The 15,637-nt window shown below is 43.8% G+C and overlaps 1 protein-coding gene across 2 annotated transcripts in view; it reads left to right on the forward strand.

Annotated features, from left to right (window-relative positions):
- Positions 1-1,473: 1,473 nt before the first annotated feature.
- The window catches only part of Stk17b (serine/threonine kinase 17b), a 29,386-nt gene continuing 15,222 nt past the window's right edge, over positions 1,474-15,637 (forward strand). The window contains exons 1-3 of one of the 2 annotated variants that reach the window (XM_057758860.1): positions 1,474-1,583; positions 10,230-10,397; positions 15,267-15,479. In XM_057758860.1, the coding sequence (XP_057614843.1) occupies positions 10,276-10,397; positions 15,267-15,479 (335 nt within the window). In that variant the 5' untranslated portion in view covers positions 1,474-1,583; positions 10,230-10,275. The remainder of the gene's footprint in view (positions 1,584-10,229; positions 10,398-15,266; positions 15,480-15,637) is intronic. The other variant, XM_057758861.1, reaches the window with a different exon arrangement.

Raw genomic sequence — 15,637 nt, forward strand, 5'->3', positions numbered from 1 at the left:
GAGACTGTCTCAAAAGTAAGGTGGAGAGCTAACAAGGAGGCCTCTGACTTCTTCACGCAGGCACACAGATGCACAACGCCCCATGTAAGTACACAAACACACCCCAACACACACAAAGCTGACAACCGAGGCACTGTCGAAATGACAAGGGTATAGTTACACACATGTATACACCAGAAACCACCACAAAGAACCCTCAGAGGTTGCTGAGACTTTGGGAGGCAGCTGGTGTTTCCTGAAAGAAAAGATGGGGACAGTTTCATTGGTCTGTGGACACCTGACAAATCTATTTCAGTGTGTGACTTTGTTTCCATCCTAACATTAGGCTTCCCTGACTGAAAAAAATGTGATATTCTCAATTAGACAAAGCTTAGAGAATCAATCCGCTATGCTGAGGCCCGTGTAAATAACAACAGACTTCATGACATGGCCACGATGCTTGAAATATATCTGTCTTAGGATGTTTGGGAAAAAAACGGAGGGTCTGGGGATAGCTTGGTTAAACGTGACCAAGGAGAACAGCTCCCTTAAAAATGTTGCTAAGATCTTTTATAAGCATGAGGATCTCACTTCCAGTATCTTTCCCCAATAGTTTTTCACATCTCCTGAAAAAAAGATACTCTTCCACCAATTTTAGATTCTATGTGCACATACTACATACAAGTAACCTAGGATCTTATACGTATGTAAACCAACTGTGTCTAGCCCAGAACTTTAAATTTTTTTCACTGTCTTCAAGATTCTGGGGGCTGGGGCTGTAACTCAGTGATGGAGCCCTTGTTTAGCATGTGAAAGGCCCTGGGTTTTCTCCGGACTCCTAACACTGCTGAAAAAAAAAATTAAAAAATAAAAAAGTTAGCAATGCATGTCGAGCAGACGCAGGTTTTCATCCTTTCTCTTAGCTCAGTAAACTAGCAATTAGTTCGTCTTTGGCCTCTGCTACAGTGCCTCGAGCCAGTGTCTCAGGACACCCAGCTGTAGAGACCAGAATCGGGAAATCCCTGAGTCGTGTTTATGGTTCCATGAACTTGTACCGAACCGACAGCAAACAGAAATCTCTATTTGCAGGGAAGGTTCAGGTGGTAAGGAATAGGAAGACTTAAAGAACAGGACTTTGGTCGTCACAGACGCAGACAGGTCTCCTACTTCTGTCCTCTCTGGCGTCTCAGGACTCACACCTCCCCCGATCACAGGAGGTGGAAAAGGTCGCGCCCGCCCCCACCCACCCGCTCTGCAGTCCCAGACTGCCAGCAGCCCAGCCTGCAGGCGCCAGGCGCCCCGCCCAGGCCCCGCCCACTCCCCCCCCCGCTTCGGCCCCGCCCCTCAGCACGCGCGGCTGGCCTGCGCCCCGCCCCGCCCTCCCACGTGACGACCCCACCCTCCGCGCGCGCTCCGATTGGCTCTTGGACTCGAGCGGGCGGAGTCTGCCGAAGTCCAGCGGCCCCAGACGCGGCTGCACTTTTCAAACCTCAACCGTGAGAAGCGCCGGTCGGCGTCGGTGCGTGCGGCGCTCGTCGCCGGGAGTCGCCTCCCAGGGACCCGGCCGCCGGCGAGCAGCCGCTGTGAGCGGGGAAAAGAGCGAGGTGAGCCTGGGTAGCCGCCGCCCCGTCGGGGGCAGAGCCCGCGGCGGGCCGAACCGTCCGTCCGTCCGCCGGCGTCGGGGGTGCGGGGCGCGGGGACACAGCGGGGAGCCCGAGGGGCCAGGGCGGCCGTCCCGGAGCGTGGGCCTTGCCCGATCGCCTCCACGGTGTGTGTGTGGACGCGGTGGTGGGTCCCGGGCTCGCGTGCTGCGGCCACGAGACGCTTTCTCGTCGGGGCGGACGCGCTCGGCCCGCAGCCCCGGTGGAACTCGGCGGCCATCGCGTGGGCCGCTGTCAGCCCCGGTGTTGGGGAGCCGCAGCTGTTTGCCCGGACGGTCCGGCTTTCCCCTGTGCTGGTGACCGAGCCTCAGACTGCGGTCTGGACCGGTCTCCCGGCCCGGCCCTACCGTGGGAAAAGGCGCTTCCGTCCGCTTCCCCCTTCGGGACGAGGAGGAGTGGAGACAAAGTGGCGAAGAACTCCCCGGCCGGCTTGCGGCCGGTCTCGGTGGCTTGCATGGGGGACTCGAGGCGCGCTGGCTTCAGCTTGCAAGTTGGGATGAAGGAATACATCCGAAAGTTTAGTGATTTCGGTCACCCTCAAGCGTCAGGTCCGTGGATGACATTCACCGAGTGTTGGGCTGACGTCATGTTGACATCCGTGGCACCGATAACGCCGAGCCTCGCCGGCAGGTTTGATAGCGTGTGGACTTTTTAAAAAAGTTTTTCAAGCCTAGCGGCGAGGTCTGCCGCGATACATAGGCGACTGGAGGCGTTTGAAACGTGGGATTTTGAACTCCAGGAGCAGAGTTTTATTACAGAGAGATAATAAACTCACTTTCTCATTGGTACACCGTTGTTGTACCGTCTTTAGGGTGAGATGCCCAGAAATGGTTTTGCGCAGTTTCGTAAAAATTGAATCACACTGCTTTAAAATCGTGTATATTTCAAAAAAGCTGGTGACCAAGTTTTAGACCCGTGTTCTTTCCCAACCCTTTTCTGATATTAATTGAATTTTCTGATTTTAATATTTTAAGTGTTATTTTTTTTTGAGATACACATACATTTTAGATAATTTTCTAAAATGAAGGTTTACTCTTAAAGCACATTTACCTTCATGAGAGTATGTTTAAGTTAGAGAAACAACATTTCGGTAATCATTTGAAAATCTTTTTTGTATGTGGACAGAATGGTGACGGTTTCTCTCGGATTAAGTAAAAAATTACAGTTCCAGGTCAGGGAGAAGGCTCTACTGGAAAAGTGCCTGTCACCAACCCAAATGTCCTGATCCCCTGGGACCTGCATGGTGGAAAGAGAGAATTTACTCTCACTGGCCTCTCCGCTTGCATGTAATAAAAAATTAAGAAAAAAAGAAATTACAGTTTGATTAAGGTGGAAGTGGTATTTTAGTAGAGACCTCATTAATCAGTGTGAATAACATCTATAGAAAATACAGGCATTTAATAGCAGGCATTTTTTATTAATTTCATTTTTAAGTTTGTACTGACAGTCAGGCAGTGGTGGTGCTTGCCTTTAATCTCAGCATTCGGAAGGCAGAGGCAGGTGGATCTCTGTGAGTTTGAGGCCAGCCTGGTCTACAGAGTGAGTTCCAGGACAGCCAGGACTCTTACACAGAGAACCCCTGTCTGGAAGAGAAAAAAAACAAACTATGCTAACAGTGAACAGTTTACTGGTACTGAGCGAACATACGCACTTGTTTCAACGCTTTGTTCTGTAGCAATTTGAGAATTATAAAACAGGATCTCCGTGTCAAAGGCTCTCAGTTTTAATTTTAGAGACTCAGTTTAAAACTCAAATCAAGAAAATCAATTACAAATTTATGCATTTTTGTCCTTAAATTTTCTTAAAATATAATATATTATAATGCACACCCCCTTTGTCTAAAATTCTTACTTTCTGCACCTTGGCATTCGCTTAGCTGTTGAGTTATATACCCCAGTTTGAAAGGAGTGTTGCTTTTTGAGACAGAGTCCCACTGTGTAGTCCAGGCTGGCTTTGACCTCAAGAGAGCCACCTGCCGTTGCCTCCCAAGTGCTGAGAGTAAAGACGTGCGCCACCGTGGCTGCTCAGAGCTGATTGTCTGTTTATTTCTGTGGGGTGCTGGCCATTGAATATGGCCTCGTGGACTCCACCAACAGAGCTGTGCATGCAACCATACCTATCTTACATTTTCTATACCAGACTACTAGAAAAAGACAGGTTTTCTATGTTCTTTTCAGTCAGGTCTCAAGTGTCTGTTTTTACGATGTTGCTGTGATAAAAGTTGCATTTTTTGAGAACATCGTTCATTAAATTACCTTCTATTTATGTTTTACCTGAGCATTTAATTCAGTTACTTTGTGCATGTAAATGAATCCTCTTATAAATATTTATATATAATATGTTTGGTTGATTTCCTTGCTCTTTCCAACTAGTCCAAAAGAGGACGTATTAAGCACTGAGAAACGTGAATGGTGAGATAGCAGGTCTCTCTAATCCTTTAAGGGCTAAATTCCGTTTTGCATTGTGATAGCTACTGAGCAAACAGTGCTTTGGCTGTGTTGTTAGTAAATGGTGTGGTAATTTATTGTACAACAGAAGCCCGGCTTTCCACCTGATGAGTGACAAGCTCCGTGTAATTGTTGGCCCTCCATTATTTCCGGTTTTCAACATCTTCCATCCTACTTCACAGCTGTAGGATCTATTCTTCTCTGAAGGTGGGGAGAGGTGGCGGCAGGCCTTACTGCCTTGGCCTGGTGTCAAGCTGGGGTTCTTTGCCTGGACTGCAACCCTGGTGTAAACCATATCCCAGGGCTGGACTAGAGTCACTTGGCTTCCTATTGTGATCTTCAGGGGATTAAATTATCGAATTATGCTTGCTGTTGAGTACTTAAAGACAAACACAAACAGCACAACGCTATCAGAACACACAGCACGTGGGAGCCATCATTTGCTTGCGACAGGACTGTGTTCCAGTCCCTGGCCGACTGAAGCAGATCCCTCCTCAACATGGCAGGAAGTTGTGTTTTTATGGATGCTAGGTAAATACATCTTCAGTCTATTTTTTCCTGGACGCAGTTCAGCCTTGTTGGTGCGCATGTGGGAGAGGGGAGTTGCTCCCCTGCCATAGCCGTTCACACTTCCTTCATGCAGATCTAGATTTGCCAGTCTTTAGGCAGCACAATGTGGGGCTCTCAGGGAGCGCTTAGCTAACCCAGATATTGATGTGCAAATGGGGGGTCACCTGGGCAAAAATTAGTAAGTACAGACTAAATGGTTTTTCAATCTTGCATTACAGTAGATGATAAAGATAATTGTCACATTTCTGGGTCTTGTGATGACCTCGTTTTAAACTGACAGTCTATAAGAAAAATCTTAATTATTTTAGTCAACTGCTGAAATAATGAGAGACCGCTGAAAGCTTCAGGACTGCAATTTCAAGATGGTCTCAGTTCAGCCTACCCTTAGATGTACCCAGACATACATTTTGCTCTGCCTTACCTATAGACTTGTAGTCAAACGTTTTCAATCCTCACTAGGGACGCCACGCTGAGGTGTGAAAGGTAGGTGTCCCCAGACACAAAGTGTGCTGCTCTCTAACGGTCAGTCTTCAGGTGCTGTGTCCAGAGTCCTCTTGTTTGAAGATAGACGAAAGGCATGTAAGACAGCCTGTGGGTTTTAGGCAAAGCTTCCTGGGGCAGAGCATGCATAAGAAGTAGCCATTTAAGGAAAGGTAGGATGTATGTTTCAGGCAGAGAAGCAAAGCAAAGAAGTGGAGATCAAATAGGAAACTGAAGCGTGAGAGGAAACGGAGCTAGGGCATATTGAGCTTCGGGGTCTTTGAGCGTCACGCCACAGAGGGTTTTACCTTACAGTTCCTGGGGGTAATAAAGGACTCAACGCAGGCAACTTAATTCTCAGTGCGTTCAGGATTGCACTCTGTAGTTTCTGCATTCACAAGCTCTTTGCATTTGATAACTTTGAAAGAGTATTGCAGTGAGTAAGTTTTAAGTTCGCAGGTTGTTTATTTAATGCTCATCATGCTGGCTTTCTCTGTCCAGCTCAGCCAAGGCACAGACCGAATCTAACATTTCCTCCCTTCCTTCCTTGATTCCTATCTGAATTCCTATTGTAGTTATCGTAATGGGAGTTAGAGAAAACACTGGAAAGAGTGTGTGACCCCATGCGTGTGCACCACGCGAGTGCACGGCTGAATCTCACTGTGTCTCTGATTGCTTATGAACACGAGTTCACCAAGTCCCCTATGTCTTTATTGCTATAATCTGATAAAATATTCAGTGATTTCAAATTGAGTAAGCCAAATTGGTAATTTGAATTTAGAATGTTACATTCTTGATTAGAACTGGCTATAAATCTATGAATTGCAGAAGAGAAGATCTCTGGATTGTTTATTAGAAATGAGAACTTGATGATAATTTGAGGACAGACAAGGAGAGGCAGAACTGACTGGCAGCCCTCATGTGTATTGTATCACAGGCAGCCCCCATTTGTGAAGACTTTGTTGACCAGAGATGACTTGTGCTCCCCTATAGGCAGCATTGGATATAGGAGAAACAGGAAAACACCTAGACTGACAGCTCTTAAGGAAATTAGGAGGAGGCAAACAAGAAGGCTGTACGGTGCAGGGGTATTAGCAATAGGTAGATGTGCCTATGGTCTGGTCTCTTGAAATGTCTTGTCCTGCGGCAGAACTTGTATCCCAGGAGATAGAGAGCCACGATGAAATGAGTCAGAGCATCCAAACTCATTTGCATATTTAAATGTATTTGGAAAACTGCAATTGCCCAATTCTGTTTCTGGTTACATCTGTTGTCATACAAGTACCGGTGCTATACTCATCCTTTTTGGTGACCATCACATGAGTGTTAAAGAATTTGCTAAGGGTATGAAGTTAATACGTGCCAAAGACCAGTTAGGAAAGTCCTCTAAGCAGGCTGATCAATAAGATCTGATTTAGACCACCACTGTGCATTTCACTTCCTTTTATTAAAGAGAAACTACGTTCCCTTCTTCCTCATATAACTAAACAGCAGGCTTGGCCACACTTAATTCTCATTGGTATACTTGAATGTCACACTTTGGACTCTTGGTCTCAGTATCGGACTTTTCTCAATACCCATTCTGTGTGTGTAGATTATTCTCTGAAAATTTCATGCATGTATACAATGTATACAATGTATCCGTGCCCACCCCTCCCTCCATCTTCTCTTCGGACTGCATCACATCTTCCTCCTAACTTCATGGTCTTATTTATTTATTTATCTCTGAGGCCTGTATGTGCATGGCTGCTAAATTAGCACATGGGGAATTTTCAGTGACCACACTCCTAGAGGAAAGGGGCTCCCCCTCTTCTGATAGGTAATCAACTCCTGATAGAGCCTCAGCTAGGGGTGGGGCCACGGGAGCACCTCCCCATGCTAGAACTTTCACCGGCGTGGTCTTGTGCAGGTTAGCACAGCACCATGCAGCCCACGTCTCGCCCAGAGGAGAGCATTTCACAGCACTCCCCATCCTCCAGGTCTAATGTTCTCCCCCGAGATGTTCCTGACTCATTACATACAGTGAGAACTAAGTCTAGTCAAAAAATGCATAGTGTTTTTCTACATAACATTAAACAGTACACTGATTTTTGTTTAGATTATAGCCTGAAGTCATACATGGTCTCTGAATGAGAACTGACCTTTGATTTGGATAATAAACACCATCAACTATACGTAAAAGCAAAGCAAATGTTGAGACCTTGAAAAACCTGGCCAATAATGGTTACTGAACTGATTTATCATATGATCTATAAACTTTTATGTCTTTCATTTCGTATTTAATGAGGTAAAAGTCATCTTTCAAAGTGCAACTTTGTTGAGTGTTAATATGTGGATTTTAGAGTTTCAGATTTTTGCAGTGTTTTTAAAGTTACAAATTATGCTTAATTGAACATAAACCTTTCATGCCATAAAAGGATCATATTACCTCTTGAAAACTGAGAGTAGAAAATGACTATTCATAAAATGTTTATTAGTTTTAGTTTCTATGAGAGGCAAATATCCTAGAATCTAAAATTTATATAAAAAACTCATAAACTTGTCTCTCTGATTACTTGCCATGTTTTTTTTTGTTGATGAAAGGTGCCGGGACTACAGCCCAGTTATGTCAGTGACTGAGCCCTGGCCCTTCTATTTGTGGAAATGGGAATAATGGAAGTGTAACCATAAGCATGGACTCAAAATAAAGGTGGCACCGGAAAGCCTTAGCCTAACTCCATGTAGAGACTGATACTTGGGTTGATTTGTCAGAGAATAAAATGTGACCCGTGAACTGAATGTCTGCAGCACTAGGAAAGTATGAAGAAGTTCACGCCACCGGGTGTGATGGCACAGGCCTGTAATCCCAGTGAAAGAGAGGAGAGAGAGAGACAGAGAGAGAGACAGACAGAGAGAGACAGAGACAGAGAGACAGAGAGAGAGAGACAGAGAGAGAGAGAGAGACAATGAGAGAGAGAGAGAGAGAGAGAGAGAGAGAATGAGAGAGAGAGAGAGAGAGAGAGAGAGAGAGAGAGAGAGAGAGAGTGAGAGGATTATAACCATTTCAAGGTCTCCCTGGCTTACACAGAGTTTTCTAGGCTAACCTGGATCACATAGTGAGACCCTTAAAAACAAACAACAACAACAGAACCCAAACGGCGCTTTCCTCTGTGGTCATGTTCTGCCGGTGTTGTCGCTTGCCTTGCACTCATGTGTTTTCTTATAGGAACACCAAAGTCTTACTGCATTAGTGCCTACCTTACTGACCATTTTAGCGCCTCAAACACCCTTATCTGAAAGGCAGTTTGAGTGTGAGTTACTGGGGGTTAATATTTCACTAACAAATACAAGGAAGGTGTAGTTTGCCCTAGAATGGTAGCCGTTAGCATCCCAAACTCATGTTGAATCCCCATTGCGAGGCTCCCTTTCCCTCCTAGAGGAGGTTTTGTTGTGTAGTCCGGCGGACGTGTGGTTCAGGTTGGCCTCAGACTCCCAGCTGTCCTACCTGCCTTACCCTTCAGACTGCTTTAGCCTCCTGAGTGCTGGGTTTGTAGGCATGCACCCCACCGCACCCAACCATTGTGAGGTGTTGAGAGAGGGAGGACTTCAGGCTGTGTTAGAGCCACTGGGAAGTGATTAGGGTTAGGTAGGGTCCTTAGGTTAGAACCCCATGGTGATGAAGCATCTAGGGGCTTTATGAAAGGAGGGGAAGAGACAGACAAGTGCACATACTCCTTGTCTCTTGTGATGCTTTGTGATGTCTCTGGACTCTCCAGCAAGAAGGCCACCATCGTCTGAGGCTCCTTGGCCATCTACTTCCAGAACTGTAAGCCAAAATACACACTCTTTCTTTAGTAATAGTGCAGTTGCTGTATTGGCCTTCCAATACAGCGACAAGAACCAGACTGACACAGTCGGGAACTTAAAACTGCACAGCCTCGTGGCAGTAATGAAGAGTAAGTGGAATTCAGACCCGAGCGTTTCCGCTCCGTGTGTTTCCAGTGCACTGCGTTGATGCTCTTAGACTCCTAGAGATGCTCCTCCAGCTACCTAGAGGAGTTTTCCCCGTGGGACCAAAGGTTACAGAGAAACGGTTTGCAGATTTGAGAATTGAACAGGAAACTGTGCTCCAGTCACACTGCCTGTTTGCTGAAATACAGAAGAGAATAGTTTGCATTTGAATTAAAATGCAAAATTAATTTAAAAAAAAAAACCCAGTTCTGAAGCAGGAAGTGGGGCGGGGGATGTGGCAGTGGGAACAGTCTAGAGGGTTTTATGGAGGGTGCTAGCGGACTGATTCCTGGCCTTTTGTTAGGCAGAGGCCACCGTAATTACAGGAGTTCAGCTCATACGAACCAGCAGTTCGGTAGTGAGGCTTCATAAAGCTTTAATATCAGTTAATAGGAAGCAGGAATTTCACACTAGATATGGCCACATAACATAAAGTACACGAAGCTGCAGACAGTCTGAGTTCAGATGCGGATTTGAACTCTGGGTTGGTGATTATCTCTGGCCAGTCCCTGACCCAGCGAAATTACTGAGTTTTCCTGCACGGCCCACTCAGCGTTTAGGCTCTTCCCTAGGAAGAACTCTGCAGGTCTAAGGGAGTTTCTAGATTTAGTTTTGAAAAGTAGCCAGTCCATGAACAAGTTCTATTTTTGTGTTTCACAGGACTGTAATATAATTCACAAAATGTGAACTTGCCCCCCAAGCTTGTTTGATCATATGAAGTTAAAACACAGTCTTTACATTGCTACACTAAATTGCACAGGTGTGTGAAACCTGTCACTTAAAGAAGGGTCATTCACAAATCAAATAATGATCACCTTGTTCCATTTTAATCATATGATTTTTACTGTTTTTATAGCAATTTCATTTAGAAGTGAAGTCGGTAGCTTTGTTTCTGTGCCATGGAGGAGGGGATACCAGTTTAAGCTTCTAGTGTTTTCTCCGTGTGAATAGCATGGTTTCTGAAATCAGCCTATCTGCACTGTGGTTGCGTCTTAATACTATATTTGGACTTGTGCTCTGTAGTGCACATCCTGCCTGAGATAATGTCTCTCTTTCTTGGTTACATTTAAGTGACAGCCTCCCTTCCTGTCTCCCCTTCTAGCAGGTAAAAGTGTGTGCCCAGAGAAGCAGACCTGCCATCATCTACCATGTCTCGGAGAAGATTCGATTGCCGCAGTGTCTCCGGCCTGCTGACCACCACGCCTCAAACGCCAATGAAGACGGAAAGTTTTAATAATTTCTATACACTTATGTCGAAAGAACTCGGGAGGTAAGGAGACTTTGATATGTCTGCTGTCTAAATTCAAATGTTTTATTTCTGCTCTAAAGCTCACTTGGACCACTATCAGTAATTAGAAAGAAAAGCCGCCACCTCTGCTCTCTTAGGTGACTAGAAAGTCACATCTGTGGAGGAGTTCATGTCCAAGGGTCCACCCAGCTTCAGAGCTCAGCTCTTCCTGTGTCTGTGAGTGGGAAGGGGCAACTTAGGCTGCCAGGCCCCCATCTGGGCTCTGCCACTGGGTGTCTGGGTGACTTTAGCTGTTAAACGTACCTGTAAGTGCCGGTATCATCTTAAGAAGAGATGCGGATCCTACGCGGATGCTCGCATTTAACTCATTTAGAATTTTCAGGGTTAAGTCACCTAATGTTTGTGAAGTGCTTAGTGTGGTGTTATATGCTGTGGTTTGAATACATTTATTTCCATTTCTGGTGTTTTTCTAAGAGAGAAATAGAGAGATGCTTCACACACGCGCGCACACACACACACTTTCATAAACAAAGAATATTTGACTCCTGTCTGATATCACAATTTATATCACAGAGAGCTGGTGTCCTATAAATAGAAGCTGTATGAATTCTGCCTTGGCTTAATCAGATGCATCTTTCTCATGGCCAACGGTGCCCTTGACACTTAGTACTGCAGTAGTTTTGATATGCTTGAGAATTAGAAAAGCTATGCCCAGTTATTTATCTGTTGTGTGTCTCCTTAGGTTTAAATTAAGTGTGGTTGTGAAGTTTAGACGACCGTGGTCATATATATATGTGGAGGTCAGTGTTTTGTTTTATGCTACAGCGATCTATAAAGTCTGTTTTTGCTGATATGATTACTTTAGCCTGAAAATCCCCGTGTGGAGCCTCAGATTTGCTGACCATGAACTCTAATTCTTTGCTGGCGTCTTTGATGTTTAGCAGAGGCTAGCCCTGGCTTTCTACGTTTTCAGCTGTCTCACACAGCCCTGCTTTCATGACATAAAGATGAACCCCTCTCTCCTCGCTATAGAATATTTTGCTTTCTACTCTGCTAATCTCTATTTGACGGACACAGGGTTTTTTTTTTTTTTTTTTTTTTTTTTTTTTTGTAGCTGCACGCAGTAAATGTTGAGGTAGCAGTCTCTCAAACGTTTAAACAAAGCTGAACACCGCTGATTCCCTTAAGTGCTGTTGAGGTAGTAGTCTCTCACATGTTTAAACAAAGCTGAACATTGCTGGTTCCCTCAAGTGCTTATCAGGTGATCCAGTATCCAGATCGCCTTCCTTGGTGCAGTTTCCCTCTTCTGGACCTCATTCTGCTTCTGATTGTTTCTCTTGAAAAGAGAGGCCTGTATTAGACACAGCATTGTTAATAGCTTCCTCTTTGGGTTGTAAGCAGACTAGTGAAGAAACCCAGCATGCCATTAGGTGCCCGTCTGCCTCCTGTACATTGTTCCTCTCTCTCCTCCCTTTCTTCCATCCCCTTTGATCACTGCACATGTCCTGTCTGTGTCATACACCATGATGTTACTCCACCTGAGCTAGAAGCTACTCGAGCTGCCTTGGCTCTGGATCAGAATTTGTGTGATGGTCTTAGTTGTGTGCTCTTTTGTTCTTAGTTGAGAAGATAGACTAAATATGTTCAAGTTGCCTTTTATTGCCAAATGTCTGGAAATTGCTCTGAACAGATACTTAGACCATGACTCGTTTAATCTATACCACAAGAAACCTTCTCACCTATTTTTCTAGGTCACTGTTTGGATGAGTAACTTCATTAGTTTGACTCTGAAAACAATAGGCCTAGTAGCTACTAAGGGCTTCTCCCTTTAACTTTGTAGAGAATGTGAGTGCGCCCGCTCTGAGCTTTGAGTTGTCTTACAGAGCTGGTGTCATAGGAGCCACCACGAGTTGCAGTTAGTTTGCTTTTACACATTTTAAAGCAAAAGCTCATGTTAGGAGCTGATTAAAACCAAGTCAGACTGCTAAAATGCCGGCATCAGATGTCGTCATGGAAGAGACCTAAATTGTGCTTTTGAATTGCTTTGAGCCAGTGACTCACATGGTAGATACTGGTGCGTTTAATTTTTAACCTTGGCAATTAAAAATCATACTATTTTTTAATTTTCTGTCCTTTAAGATCCTTTCAAGCTCACAACCAGTCTTAGTGTGCGACCCTTGTGAAGTGACTCTGGGGTTCTGAGCATGTTTCTCTGTGCGGCCTGCGCATTCTGTAACTTAAACGTAATCTAGCATGTGGAAAGCTACAGAGTTATCTTTCTGTATCAGCTAGACTTTAAAATTTAATTTTAAAATGTCAGTGTTTGAGAGTGTATTTCCCTTTAGCAATACAAGGGAAACTGTATAAAGTAAGTCTAAGTTCATTTTTCACTATTCTCAAAAAACTGCATTGTTCCTGTTTTTTAACATGTTGAATAAGTTTTTTCCACCCCTCCCCCAGCTGAGGCAAAGTTTCATGGGCCTTGTGGTTAGAAGGGTGAGGCAGATTCAAACGTCAGCTTCCTCTGTGGCTTCCCCTCCCCCTCCCTTCATATTTTATTGTGTGTTGTAGATGCAGAGAGTACTGGGTAGGCGGTTCTCTGCCGGGAAGCTAGTCAGCTCTGCCCTCTGAAGGTGTGTGTGGACTAGTATTATTAAGGTTTTATGTTTTCTTGACTCTGTCTTAAATTTGGTACAGGAACATTATATATTGAAGATTATTTTTATACTTCTAAACTGCAACTAGCATCTTAAAATGTAAAACTGATACTTGATCGTTCCCCTTAAAGCCTCTAATATTTATGCTAAAATATCTATCTTTTTTCACAGTATGTATGACTTTATGCATGTGTGATTATGTGTTAATATATGGATATAACTTTATCAAGATCTCAAATGTGGTAGTGCACACCTTTAATCCCAGCGCTCCAGAGGTGGAGACAGGCTCTGAGTGTGGGCCAGCCTGGTCTACAGAGTGAGTTCCAGGACAGCCAGAGCTACCCAAAGAACCCTGTCTTAAAAAAAAAAAATTCTATGTGGATTTAAAAACCTAGCATAATGTGTAGTATCACAGTAGGTCCACAAACTCTGCTGCTCATCGGGTGCTATTGTGTGTTCGCAGAACATAGGTTTTTATAGACTATATTAATGAGGTCAGAAATGTTTCCTTTGCTCGTAGTGCTTTTCCTTAGCACTGAACATGTCAGGTGACCATTCATTGCCCATGACATTTGCTCAACTTTGTCCTGGCTCATGGGAGTAAGAGTAGGAAGTGTCAGGAAAGCCAGAAACAGTGAGGTAAAAGCAGGTGAAACTTGTTCATCTTGCTACTTGTTTTTGAAGTGATTCTAGTGCCTCGATACTGTCACGTGACTAGTGTCGTGATGTCATCACAGCTGCAAACTGTCTTTCAGATACATAGCTCTCTTGGCTTCCTAGTTTGTTTCTAAACTTTACAAGGTGAGGTTTGTTTTCTTCATAAAACCCCAAACTTCCTCTCTGTTTTAGACAAGTTTTTGCTTCTATATCTCAGTAAGAATTAGTAAATGTGAAAGTTAATAGAGAAGCAAAGTCATTTTAAGGGAAGAAGTTATTCCATAGTTGTGAGACAAGAAAGCTAGAAATTCATATTCCATTGTTTAATTCCTGGCACTTAGCAATAAAGTATCAGGTTTGTACGTGTAGCATTATTTAGTTACAGTATGTTTTAATAAATGTAGGGCTCAGATTATAGCTTGTATGTTTTATTTTTAATTATTAGCTATACAGTTTAGATTATTAACACTGGTTTTGATGTAATTAGGAAGCAGTGAAGAGGAATATGTCATTTTGGTTCTTGGGAGTAAAAGATAAAATCCAGTCAAGCAACTTATTCTCCTAACCCCACACACTGTGAGCACCACGTGGGTTAAATGGTTGACCACACTACCAGCTGACCATCCATTAGAAGTCTATTTCTGAGAGTAACTGCAGCAGTGGAGTTAAAATAACGTGCTTTCTGAAGATTTGTTTGTACCTGTGGTTTCAAAAACCAGAGTGTGGTTTATTCTTAACATGAAGGTTATTAAATTGGGGTCTTTCAGAGTAAGGCCTAGAAGGTTTGTGATAGGCTTCAATCTGAAAAAAGGACACAATCTGTCACGTGACTAGCGTCATGATGTCATCACACCTGCAAACTGTGTCTTTCAAATACATAGCTTTCTTGGCTTCCTAGTTTGTTATTAAACTTTATAAGGTGAGGTTTTATCCTAAAACCCTGAAAAAGAGGGTTTGCAATAGGCTTCGACCTGAAAACCCTCCAGAAAGGAAAGTAAACCTTCTTATTTGAGGGTATGTATGCATTTTTTGGAGTGTACAAATCAATAGCTTTTATTATTTCTTAAAATAATCCTTGCTTCAGAATAACTTTACATCTTTGTAAAAGTAAATGCTGTAATAGATGCATATACCAGGAGGAATAGTCTTTGTGCTTTAACTTTGGGTAGGATGCTAAGTATTTCTGTTAGAGAGATAAAAGCATTTGTACTTTCTTAGAAAGATTAGCGTGGCATTACTGGGTGTGCTTGTGCCAAACTGTTGATAACCCCAAATTTCTTTGCTGGTCAAAAAATGCATTTGAATAGACTCCGTATCTCTTAGGTGTCTATTAGAAGCATGAAGTTGTTGGTAGGCAAACAAAACTATCAGGTATGCTGAAATTGTGTCACACTAATACTAAAAATAAGTTGATTATCCTGCTGAGATAGTTAGTCTGCATTTTGTGTGGTAGCATTGTAGACTTTATAAAAGAACAAACGGTATTTGATTCAGCTTATAGAGGAAACAATGGCGCAGATGTGAACGAATTCACTTTAAGTTGAAGATATGAAACCGCCCTTTTCTTTCTCTCTAGAGGAAAGTTTGCTGTTGTTAGACAATGTATATCAAAATCTACGGGCCAAGAGTATGCTGCAAAATTTCTGAAAAAGAGGAGAAGAGGCCAGGATTGCCGGGCAGAGATTTTGCACGAGATAGCCGTGCTGGAGCTGGCCAGGGCCTGTCCCCACGTGATCAATCTGCACGAGGTCTACGAGACGGCCACCGAAATCATCCTGGTGTTAGAATAGTAAGTGTGTGCATTCTCATGGACTCAATAGTAAGTGTGTGCATTCTCATGGACTCAATAGTAAGTGTGTGCGTTCTCATGGACTCAATAATAAGTGTGTGCGTTCTCATGAACTCAATAGTAAGTGTGTGCGTTCTCATGGACTCAATAGTAAGTGT

Source organism: Chionomys nivalis, chromosome 26, assembly GCF_950005125.1.
Source record: "Chionomys nivalis chromosome 26, mChiNiv1.1, whole genome shotgun sequence".
In the NCBI taxonomy this organism is placed as follows: Eukaryota; Metazoa; Chordata; class Mammalia; order Rodentia; family Cricetidae; genus Chionomys; species Chionomys nivalis.